Source organism: Pipistrellus hanaki (genome assembly GCF_964339955.1).
Source record: "Pipistrellus hanaki genome assembly, chromosome: 8".
Taxonomy (NCBI): Eukaryota; Metazoa; Chordata; class Mammalia; order Chiroptera; family Vespertilionidae; genus Pipistrellus; species Pipistrellus hanaki.
The window spans coordinates 58202103-58214671 of NC_140510.1; the positions used below are offsets into that span (position 1 = coordinate 58202103).

Below are 12569 nucleotides of genomic sequence, written 5' to 3' on the forward strand. Positions count from 1 at the left end.
TGTCTGCTAGGTGACTCCTAAATGAATTTCAACCACCCCCCTCCACTTATATGCAAGCAACAGATCATAATTCTAAGTGCCATCCTCCAGAATATAATTCAATAGAAAAAGAACACATTCTGAACTAGAGACAAAAGGAATTCAGTCATGAAAGCTTCCGCCATCTCAAAACAAAGCTTTGGGTCTCAGGGAAGATTCTCTACCCTGTCCCCAGATTAGGAAAAGCTCCAACTGATTCAATTCCTTTTGTTCCAACAGATCCTAATCTTCACTTATGTTTTGAAGATTTGCCCAAACATCCACTTAAAGACACACACCAAGAGCAAGGGAACCCTGCCCAGCATAGCACTGCCCAAGCAGGGTGAGAAAGTGGGTCAGTAGCAACAGGAAAACAGGGAGGTTGTCAGGTGTTAGGGGTGCAGGTAGTTAGAATTCACAGCTCATGAGGAACAACTTTCTGGAAGGTAATGAGGATTCTTTCTCCCTTAAATCTTTTACATTTCTTTCAGCAATCCATAAAATGGTTTTATAGAAATTAAAAATATACGGTAGGTCCTCAGGTTAGGAGATCTGTTCTTACAGCGCACGAGTTAACGCGATTTTCTCTGTCAGAACCCACCTACATAAGCACCTACATCACTCACATGGAGCACACACACAGCAGTAATGAAGTGAAACAGTAAAAAAAATTTAACAGAAAGTTGCCGAAACCGGTTTGGCTCAGTGGATAGAGCGTCGGTCTGCGGACTGAAAGGTCCCAGGTTCAATTCTGGTCAGGGGCATATACCTTGGTTGCGGGCACATCCCCAGTAGGAGATGTGTAGGAGGCAGCTGATCGATGTTTCTAGCTCTCTAACCCTCTCCCTTCCTCTCCGTAAAAAATCAATAAAATATATTTAAAAAAAAAAATGTAACAGAAAGTTAACAATTCCTGACCTTTACTGGTGGTAAATGAGTAATAAAAAAACTCATAACACACATATGTATATATGTCAAAATAACGGAACTTTTTTTTAAAAATAAATAAATGGGAGATGGTGATGTAACCACGAAACGACATATGTCGAGTCTGATGTAACCCAAGGACTGCCTGTATTTAAGAGAATCAAATCATCCAGAGCATAGTTTTGATTGCATATCTCTACTCACTGTTCAACTGGTAGAGGTTCTTTCGCTGCTTCTGCGAGCTCTTTTTGCAGTCGGGCTTGCCGCCGCCTATTTTAAAAAAGAAAGAAAAAAAAAGCCCACCTCTTATGTTTGCTTAAAAAATGCATGGGGCTTTGGCTCTCAATAAACTAGCTTTAATAATATATCTAAGTACTCAGTGCATTCAAAATAACAACTGCCCTGAGCAAAGATTCCAAGTCCCAAATTCATACTGGTAATGTTGGTAAAGATGCTGTTATAAAGGCTGTCAGAGCAAAGCCTGGAGGAAGGATTGTGTTATTAGAAAAAGCAGTGAACCACTAAGGGAGAAGCCTGTTGGGACCCAGGGCCTCTCAGGACAGAAAGGTGTATATAGGGTTAGTAATGGCTGCAACTTAGTTTTCTAGAGCAAACAGCCTCATACCGGCATACCAAGAGCATGAGTAATAATAGTTAAGCTTTATGTACATTTTACTTGTGCCTAGCTCAGTTTTATTATTTTACAGTTTTTAACTTATTTAATCCCCATAACAATGCTTTGAGGTTAAGTGCCATTATTTCCATTTTACAAATGAGATTAGGGCTGAACACAGAAGCCTTGACTCTGGCAAAATCTTAATGCTGTCAACAGTTGCATCCACTCTCAAAATTAATTTTGTTAATGTTTTCTGGTTTTCCCCCACCCTGCGGTTGGAGCTGCCAGGTTTGTTTCCTTCTTTTCAAAGACCTAGGTTCCACTTCAGCAAAAAAGGAACCTACTAACTGTGGATCCATCTCCTACCTTGAATCCTTTTCATTCTCTGCATTGAGGCGATTGGCTTCCTGCGCTTTCTCGGCCATCCACCTGGTGACCAGCTCCTGATTCTCCTCCGAAGTTTTCCTCAGTTTCTCCTCCAAGGCAGTAAAAGTGATCTGCAGGGCATCATATTCATCCTTCAGGGTCTGGTTGGCTCTCTCCAGGTCCTGCAGTTTATTGCGTAGTTCTTGGCACTCCGTCTCCAGATCAGAGATAGTCTGCAAACATTCTGCAATTCTGAAAGCACGACACAGGGGAGAAATGGCACTTCGCAGGAGCCCCGCTGGGGGCCAGAGGACCTGGCCAGGTGCTGGAGCTGCCTAAGCTCGGGCACCAGCAGTGACCTCAGCCATCACACCAGGCACCATACAGGAGACTTCATTATTATTTCACCTCACTTAGCAGAGCCCAGTCCCAATGGTTTACAGAACCCCATTAGGAGGAAGCATCTGGGGTCAAATTCATCCAGACAATGAATATTATAGCATTTTTCAGAAAAGCAGGATTTGAAGGAAGAGGGAGCTTTTGGTGCTTAATTTGAGCAGTCAACAGGGGCTTAAGAGGCTGGAAGTCCTGTGTATTCCATCAGCTCTATCATTCACTGACTGAGAATGCCTGAGGAAGTCCCCCATTCTAAGCCTCTAAATATCCCTCTCTGCACATTAAGGAAAAAGGTACAGATGACTCAGGCTGTGTCTCTGTTTATCTTATCTGCAGGCTTCTCTCCAATCAAGAATAATCCCGCCCACAAACTCATCCCTGCTCTCAAGGACCACACACTCTTTATCTTGGGCCATTTCCACGACAGAAGACACCAGCTCCCATCCCCAATGTCCCCAATGGCCACGGGAGAACTGTGAATGCCCCAAGGACATTTGCAAGGGCCAAAGGTATTTCCAGGAGTATGCTGGGAACCTGGAAGACTGAGGGCACTGTCCTGGCCTTTTCCATCCTTAGAGCAGGAAAAAAAGATCCCAAGCTATACATACACAAAAATAAAACTCTTGCTGAGTCCAATGTGGCTACCATTTGCCACTGATAACCCACTGGCCCTGCTCACAAGAGTACAGTAGATAAAACAGGGGCATGATCCCACAACCATCCCGAAGTAGGTGTTGTCTCTACTCACTTTGCTTCATTCATCTGCATCTCCCTGTCCTTCTGCTGCATTTGGTTATTCAGGTCAATCACCAACTGAGCTAACTGGGGGTAAAGAAAAATACTTTCATAAATAAGAGATTTTAGGGCCTCAGTTGAAAACTAAATAACAGTGGGTTAAATTATTTTCAAGAAAGAAAAGGTGCCTGTGGGTTGAGCCAAGGCAGGAAGAAACGAGCTGGGTGGCGGAGAGGAGCAGAAGGGCCCATAGGGATGCTCATGGGAATGGTGGGGGCTGGTCTCTGTTGAAGGCAGGCTCGGATGGGTGAGAAGAGCTCTAGGTGACTGCCAGGTTCCTGCTGTGGACTCTGTCTACCCTTGAACCCCAGCTATCTTTTCAGACTCTTCAGCTGATAAAATGATCAAATCGGCTGATTTGTAAATTTTATTGTACTTGCCATCACAATACCATTGAGAGTTAACACGGCTCAGGATTTAATTCTAACGATTCTTTCTGAAATTTCAGGATTCAATCTCAAAAGCTTAAAAAATTATTTTCTTTATTAACATAACACTGGTTTATAACATTATAGAAGTTTTAGGTGTGCAACATTATGTATAATTCGACCAAATGTTTAATTTCCATATAAGTCACCATATAAGTGACCCTTTTACCTGTTTCACCCTCATCTCCCTCCCTTTGTCTCTGGTAACCACCCATCTGTGCTATCTGCTTCTAAAAAGCTTTGGACCTTCAGTGGACCAAGCAGAAAACTTCTTTCCTTTAAAAGTCCTCCACTGGTACCTCCCATGCCATCTTAGAGCATGACAACTGGGCAGTTATCTCAATGGCTTGCCTTCTTGCTGATGAAACAAGGTCCTCACCCCTTTCCTGTTGTTTCATTCCCACAGAATAGAGCTGGTGATGCCACATGAAGCCAGCCTGCCCATCCTCCTACTAAAAGACCCACACAGAGCAGAAAACACGAGAGGAGAGCAGCTATCTTTACCTCCCCACGTTTCTTGTGCAACTCAGTCAGTTCTTCCTGGTGTTTCATCCTCAGGTGGGCCATTTCCTGTAGCTGGCCATCATTCCATGCACCATCATGTCCAGGACTGAATTCCCAAACCAGGCAGATGAAGAGAATGTGCAAAAAAGAGGGGGTAAAAAATAAGACCCCTTTCAATCAGGCAATAGAATAACTCCAGAATTTCAACCATGAACATGACAACAAAGCCAATAAAGCGGGCCGGTCTCTCCAGGCCAGGGTAGTTATACGCCACATAAACCTGATGGAGAAAGTAGGACCAACCACTACCCAAACTACCTTTGTGGTTTTAGGAACGAAGGGAAGGTTCCAGAATGAAGTTTAAATATCTATGGAAGAGATAAGCAGGCTGTTCACCAGGCAAGTATGTGAGCACCAACTCTGTGCGAGGCACTGCTCCTGCAGCTTGGGGAAGTAGTAGGAGGCTTTTAAGTGGCATGAGTGACCTGTATCCTTGCCTCAAACTCTTCTTTAGAATGCCAACTCCTTTTAAGAGGGCTTTTACATTTTGCATATTCTCCATTGCTCTGCATTAAAATAAGGAGATTTGATAAAAAATAATTTCTAATCCACATGCAGTTAATCTACTACTTCCAATTTTATTCAAAATGAAAGTCAAACCCCTAACAATAGTCCATCAACAGCGCTTCACTAGGTAGGTAAGAGTCAAACCTAGAAGGCATGTTTAAACACTCCCGGGCCTCACCCCAGATTGATACAGGTTTGAGCTAGAGCTGATAATCTGCACATCCACCGGCTCTCAAGGATGTGATCATTCACAAGGACTCTGAGTAGCCATGGATTAACACAGTGGCTCTCAAAAGTTAGAGGTAATCAGGATCAAGGGTTTCTTAAAACAGATTAATGGGGCCCCACTCTCAGAGTTTCTGAAAAAATAGGTTTGGGGAAAGGCCCAAGGCTTTCCATTTCTAATAATTTTCCAGATGCTCCTGTTCAGGAAGCATACTTGGAAAATTACTAGAATCCATGATTTCCAGTTTAATTTTAATCTATTTAGTAAGCAAGAGGATTAAAACACTTAAGAGGGAAGTCAGATAATTTATAGTATTTTTAAATTTTATTAAATTTATTGGAGTGATACTGGTTAATAAAATTATGTTTCAATTGTGCAATTCTATTAAGATTAACTAGGACAAGATGTACAGGATTTAAGGAGACAGGAGAGAGAAAGGAAACTTAAAAAACAAAAGGCCAAATGGGTCACTTGTGCTAAAAGCCCATAACCCCAAACCTACATTTAATGTCTGATCTAACAGAAGTTCCAATCTCTCTCATATCAGTCAGCCAGTGTAAAAGTTTCCAGTCAACACCTACAGGTAATCTGCCAGGTGGACCCTTCCATTTCCTCCCTCCTTGAAGAAAGAGGCTATCTGCATGATAAAAGCACTTGGGCAACAATTCTTTCTTTTGTTAGTAATCCCTTGCCCCACTCTTCTTTCTATCAAAACCTCCTATTTTATACAACTTCCAGTTGCTAGATGGTATGCTGCAAGATTCACAAATTACTTGATAAATCCCATTAGACCTCCAAACTTACTGAATTTTTTTAAAAAACGTAACCAGCGAGGTAGCCATATTCTGTGCATAACTTATCACTCTAGCAAACACCCCTTGAACTGGTCACCCCCATTAGACCCACTTCCTTAAACAAGGGCACTGGCTTTTATCCCCAATACCTAGCCCACTCCACAGTCACACAATGTCTGAGTGCAGAAGGTCCCACAGTGCAGGAATGAAAGGGCAGGTAACAAATGAAGGGGAGAGGGGCATTATAGCAAAATAAATAAATAAATAAATAAATAAATAAATAAATAAGTAAAATAAACTAAGAGACAGATGCACTAGGAACTGTGGGAGGAACCAATAGGCTCAGGGAACTGACGATATGTAGAGGGGCAGGTCAGTGAAGGAAAAAGGAACCATAGATGACTCATGGAAAATAAAGAACAAGGCAGTCAGGAGAGGCCTGATTATGAACACACATTTGTGGGGAAGGAAAGACCCCCAATCAAATTACCACCCCTGTGATATTCAGCCAAAATAATTGTTTTACATTTACTTATAGTACCTTTCCAAACAAATGAGCTTGTCAGGAAAACAAAAAATACAGAAATACAGTCACCAAGAGTCTAGCCTAGTAGAAATAAAATGCTTTAAGTTTTCAATGGATTGATTTTAAATGAAAAGGTGAAATGGTATTCTCTCTGTCTGAAATTGACCAGAAGACTGAACCGAGTATTTACACTGCTACAGAAGACCCCTGACAGGGTCCAGCCAGGCACACTCTGCCGGACTGTTCTTAGCAGGAATGGAACCTGGGCCGGCCCATTTGTTCATCTTTCCCATCTGGCCAGATTAGGAAACATGCATGGCAATTACACAGCTCACTCAGCTATAGCAATAAAGATATTAAGCTACACCAGCATTTCTGGGATTTTTAAAAACCCCAAATTACCATTAACCTTGTTCTTAAAACTGCTTAACTGTTAACTAAAATGCAAATAAGAATGGAATTTTAGAGCAATAATGGCTACTGTTCTCATACAAACTATCAAATTTAATAATGGCAACATGAGCATATGGAAAAAGATAGTAAGTCTGTAGAATGATTCCAATTACCCTGCTTAGATGAAGAATGGTTTTCAGGTTTTTGGACCATAAACCTCAAAAAGAAATATAGCTGAAACCGGTTTAGCTCAGCAGATAGAGCAGCGTCGGCCTGTGGACTGAAGGGTCCTGGATTCTGTTCTGGTCAAGGGCATGTACCTTGGTTGCGGGCACATCCCCAGTGGGGGGTGTGCAGGAGGCAGCTGGTCAATGTTTCTCTCTCATCAATGTTTCTTGCTCTCTATCCCTCTCCTTTCCTCTCTGTAAAAAAATCAATAAAATATATTAAAAAAAAGAAAAAGAAATATAGTTTATATAAATAATCCAAGTGAACACATCAGACCCTCATCATGAACTTATATTTAATAAGACAATACTCACCCTTCCTATAGAAATGCAGACCTTTCCCCCTAATCTTTCTAAAAAAAAAAAAAAAAAAGTCTTGTTGCAACCTGTTAGTTTAATTTCACAATCTACTAAAATATGTTGGAAAAAAACACTGAATTAAAAAGGATCAAATAGACCTTTGTAGAAAAAGCAAGTTATGGCAATCTGTATTAAACAAGATCCATGTAAATCTGCTTAGGAATGCTTACTAAGCCTGGTTATTTAGAAAATGTGAACCCTGACTGGCTGGAGAAGGAACTGGCCTGGTTATCCTCCTTAAGCAATTTCTCTAGCTAACATCTTACAAATAACTGTTCAAGGTGGGTAGGCGTGAGAACCTCTAAAAAATATTTTAGTTATCTGGCTTCAGAATCTTATCTAAAAAGAGCTGACAAAAACTAGAGCACAGAAACAGTGCTTGGTTTGCTTCTAAATTAGCAAAATGAACTGAGACTAGTTTCAATTCATGAGAAGGTACAAATTTTAAAGGATAGTTTCAAAATACCTTATCTCATGCCTGTTGGGTATGTCCAGCTTCTCTGCTTGTAGCTTCTGAGTAAGAACTGAATGAAGATCTGACTTTTCCAGCAACTTGTTATCTATCCCCCCAAAAGAGAGAAAATCAAGTTATTTATTATAACCTATGTTCGTGTTTACTACTTAATGTCATATTTTTTTTTAAAGACTTGGACCACACATACAAAAAAGACTTGGGTCAAAATAAATAGGTTTCACTTTTATTAAGTATCAAAGTACTAGGTACTGTACTTTGTCACCAATTATAGCAATTATCCAAAATTTAGGAACATACACTCCTTAGATGTTGTTTGGCCTAAGCAAGGGCAACCCAGTCAAAGGGCCCTATGTTCCCTCTATTAAAGACAGTGGAAAATGCTTTCTGCTCCCACAGCCAGCTATTTCTACCCTGGGAGTAAAAACCAAGAAGTCAAAGATCATTTTGAGATTTCCTGCTCAGGAAACTGGGTGGAAGATGCTATTGTATCAGAGAACACATCAGTGGAGAGCTTAAGGGAGAAAATGAGTTCCCCTTCTGAACTTAACAAATGTGACAAGCAACACAGTTCAGGAATTCAAAAGAAAGGTCAGAGCTAGAAATGACTTGTAGTTAGTAATGACAGGCAGATGGGACAAGATCAGATTTTTTTTTTGGGGGGGGGGAGGAGGGGGAAGAGGATGTTTAACCAGAACAAGAGTGTGACCAGGGGGAATTTATACAATAGCTACATTTGATGGGGGTTGTTGCATATCCTAAAAGTCTAAGATTATAACTGCTTAAGAACAAAATTTTGATAGGGTTTTTATGCTAGTGACCATTCCTGCTGGAAGAGCTTCTTTATTTTCCTAAAGGCTCTTATGCCCTTGAGTTCAGCCCTGGCCAGTGTGGCTCGGTTGGCTGGAGCCATCGAGCCCTGCATCTGAAAGGTTTCAGGTCCGATTCCTGGTCAGGGCACATAACTAGGTTGTGGGTTCCATCCCCGGGATGCGTATGATGGATGTTTCTCTCTCTCTTCTTTCCTCTCACTCCAAAATCAATAAGCACATCCTCCAATGAGGATAAAAAAGAATCTTGAGTTCTATTTCATCTGATATCTGAAAATGGAATTACTGGCAGAAAAAGAAACACTCTTCATCTACATTAATTTAATGAACTAGTCAGCAGAACAGGGAAGTGGTTCCAACTTTGGATATTCACCAGTGTCAAAAGGGTTCTAATAAGATCTTTCATATATTACAGCAGAGCTGGGTGCCCTGTGATAATATTAGGTCTTTCAAAGGACATGAGGTATTGAGGAGGCATCCTTCCTAAAGTCCCTCTCACTAAAGAGAAGGCCCAGCCCAGCCTGCATGGCTCAGTGGTTGAGCATCGACCAGGAGGTCACGGTTTGATTCCCGGTCAAGGCACAAGCCCAGGTTGTGGACTTGATCTCCAGTGTAGGGCCTGCAGGAGGCAGCCAATCAATGACTCTCTCATCATTGATATTTCAATCTCTCTCCCCCTCTCCATTCCTCTCTGAAACCAATAAAAAAAACACCATATCAATTATTTAAAAAATAAAGAAAGAAGGATGAAGATGCCCACTGCTCCTATAGCCTCTTTTTATCCTTCTCTTCAGGCTCTAAGGAACTGAACATGAAATTCTGGGCTGATGGAAAGTCAGAACTTGACTGGGAAGGCTGAAATGAGAAGTAGGGCTGTTTCAAGGTCAAACTAGAAGTGATCTCCCCAATGTCAAACCCCAGCGTAAAGAAAGGTGGTCTTGCTCTCCTACCCCCTTCTAGCCCCTCAGATATTCTCTATCCACCACAGCTCATTAAAGGACATGTTCTCTCCCCAGGACTGATCTCTCCTGACTTTTCTACATCCTCACACCCCATCATGGTGCTCATTTTTAGAGACCAGAAAAACATTCAAATTGTGCCAATGCGATGACAAGCATCTTTCATTTATAGACTATTATGGACATGGCTTCCAAAGCACTTATATGCACAGTCTTGTTTTTATGAAGCAGGCAGAGCAAGCGTCACCATTTTATAGATGCAGCAAACCAGACTCAGAAAGGCAAGTGTAAAAAATGGTTAGTGAGGAGTGGAGTCTGATCTCCAACCCAATTTGACTTACAATGTGCATTAGCTTTTAAGGAACAGGCATTCAATAATTACCTGATGACCTGAATTTACTAACCTGCTAAGGAATCACATTTGAATAATGTGCCTCTGGCTTTTTGAAATGATACAGATCTGCCAGGGCCTTTGGGTACAAGCCCTAAGAGGGGTCAATCATCTCCCTTTCTTTCCTATCTAAGGGCCATTTCTTGGGGGGACTAAGGGAGAAAAGCAAATCCACATTAGGAGTCATCAAGTCTACATTCAATTCTAGGCCGCCACCATTAATCTGCTGTACCTTTCCAGACGGATTATTTAACCTCTCACCGGCCTCGTGTAAAATGGACAACAGGACCTACTTTGTAAGATTTTTCAGGAAGATTAAGTGAAATAATACATGCCAAATGTTGACCACAGTACTTAAACTTGTTGGCATATTGGTCCCCAGGTGGTTCTAACATACAGGTAGGTTAGGGAACCATTTAGTGAAATCAGAACTCAACGCAGGTCAACTACTACCGTGTTTCCCCGAAAATAAGACATCCTCCGAAAATAAGACCTAGCGCATGGAAAGATAAGACATCCCCTGAAAATAAGACCTAGCGCAACTTTGGGAGGAAAAATTAATATAAGACACTGTCTTATTTTTGGGGAAACAGGGTAGTACTATAAACCTCATCAATCAATATAAATGGAGAGACTTGTCAGGCTTACTTAAAGGGGTAGATGAAACCACAGGACTAAACACTGCCATCTCTTAGCCTAAATCAGTTATGGTAAAATTGAAGAAGTGGGGAGCTAGGAAGTGCTCATTAGAACGCATCTAAGGGTACATTTTTCTACTCATATTGCACCAGTGGTGGAAGGAAACTACCTTAAGTTTTCAATAATGGTAAACACTATGTTGCCCCAACTTTAAAGTATATTAAGACTCAAAATGTTCAATCGTCAAAAGAGTATCAAGTTGGAATAAGGACAGGGGTCTAAAAGAGGAAAGGCCAAACATTTCATGACACTCAGAAGGTGTTAACTGCGAGAGTTAATGTTTAAAGTCAGTGCCCGTTTCAAAAACACGGATGATGCCGAGAAACAGGACGTTTCTGGAGCAAGCACTGTGTGAGCTGCTGGGATTTACAAACGCAAGCGTGCACGGTGCGTGCCTACGAAGAGCGCACGATTTAGTAAAGGAAATCCTCCACAGTCACACCCAAAGACAAAATGAAAGAGGTCTTAAAAAAAAAAAAAAAGGTTTAGGGGTTGCAAGGCACGGGCAGCGCCGGGAGCTCGGCCTCCGGTACCCGCCGGCGCCCCACGTGCCTCTGCAGGCCCGTCGGTCCGCCCGCTTCCGGGGCCCGCCCGCTGCTCACACTGCAGGATGATCTCCTCGAACGCCTGCCGCTGCAGCCGGTCCCGGCGCCTCAGTTCCTCCGAGATGTGGCGCTTCCAGCGGGGGAAGTCGGCCGCGCGGAGACCCGACGACATGGTGCGCGCGGCCCGGGCGCGTCAGCGCTGCCTATCCGAGCAGGGACTGGCGGCCGCGGCCCGCAGCATGAGGCGACCCGCGGGCGCGGGAAGGCGGGCAGCCCCACGCTCACCTCCACCAGCAGGCCGCCCCCGGCGCCATCCGGGATGGTCTTCCGGCTCCTGTCGGAAATAGTTTGGGCCAGGACCGGAAGACCCGCCTCATCGCCGACGTCTTACGTCACACGCACGCACGTGGTCTGCGCCGACGCAGTTGCGCTCGTCAAGGACACCCGCCCGTGGCCGGAAGCACTGCGGGGAGAGAGGCGGCCGCTGGGAGGCGTTGGGGCTTCGTGGTGGCTCAGCCCTGGCTGGAAAGGAGACCGGAAAGAGGCTGCCTCCGCTGGCCCGCCTACGTTTCCTCTGCTTCTTTACTCCGTTTTATATTTTACTTCTTGGCCTGCCTCCCTTTTCTTCATCTCCTTAGTTTACAAGCAGAAGTGGGGTCCGCATAGTAGCTGTGAAACTGGATGAATGACAATCTCCCTAAGCCTCGGATCTGTAAAATGGGGATCGTAATGATAACCTACCTCACAGAGTTGTCTTGAGGTCTAAAAGGAAGAACCTATATAATGCAGTTAGCACTGTGCCTGGCCCATGGAAAGCCTAACTTTCCTTAGACACCCAGCCATTCCAAGGCCTGCCCAAAGTCTGACTGCTTTAGAGAAAGCATCCCCCTGACCTTGTAAGTAGGTGGGTTTTTTTGTTTTGTTTTGTTTTTACAAGAAAGAAAAATGCAAAGAATAGTTAAAGGTGTGAATAGATTGGCTATGTTAATAATTAGAAACATAGAAATTATGGCCTAACCATAAATGGGTCCTTGGTTTGGAAGGTAAACTGAGACAGGATAGATAAACATCCAAGCAGTGTACAGCCATCTGTAAGTGGTAAAGTCCTACCTTCCCTACTGAGGCACTAAAGAGTAAGTGGTTTACACTTCTCCACAAGCAGAGGGTAAATAGCTTAAATACTCTACTCGAGGAAATAGGTATCAGAAATTCAATTAATGACATTTGCCAACCACACCCAAGGACAGATGAAATTAAGGGGATAAATCTCATTTTGGCACATCAGATAAAACTGATGAATATTCTATTTCGATCCTTTTTTAAGACCTTCCCCAAAGCAGTCTTTATTTTATTTTATTGTTTTAGGCTACTTTTTATTATTATTAAGGTATTATATGTGTACATATCTTTCCATTTCCCCCCGCCCCCCTCACATACATGCCCCCCCTCCCGAGTTTTTTGTCCATTGGTTTTGCTTATATGCATGTATAGCAAAGCACAGTCTTTAATTTCTCCTGGGAGCAGTGTAAA

General features: G+C 42.8%; 1 protein-coding gene across 3 annotated transcripts in view; it reads right to left on the reverse strand.

Annotated features, from left to right (window-relative positions):
• ATG16L1 (autophagy related 16 like 1) overlaps window positions 1–11454 on the reverse strand; it is a 37274-nt gene extending 25820 nt beyond the window's left edge. For all 3 annotated transcript variants that reach the window (XM_084891826.1, XM_084891825.1, XM_084891824.1), the window contains exons 1-6: window positions 11097–11454; window positions 7610–7703; window positions 4051–4156; window positions 3072–3145; window positions 1928–2179; window positions 1150–1215 (exon numbers count right to left, since the gene is read on the reverse strand). In XM_084891826.1, coding sequence (XP_084747952.1) covers window positions 1150–1215; window positions 1928–2179; window positions 3072–3145; window positions 4051–4156; window positions 7610–7703; window positions 11097–11211 — 707 coding nt within the window. In that variant the 5' untranslated portion in view covers window positions 11212–11454. The remainder of the gene's footprint in view (window positions 1–1149; window positions 1216–1927; window positions 2180–3071; window positions 3146–4050; window positions 4157–7609; window positions 7704–11096) is intronic.
• Between the last annotated feature and the right edge of the window lie 1115 nt (window positions 11455–12569).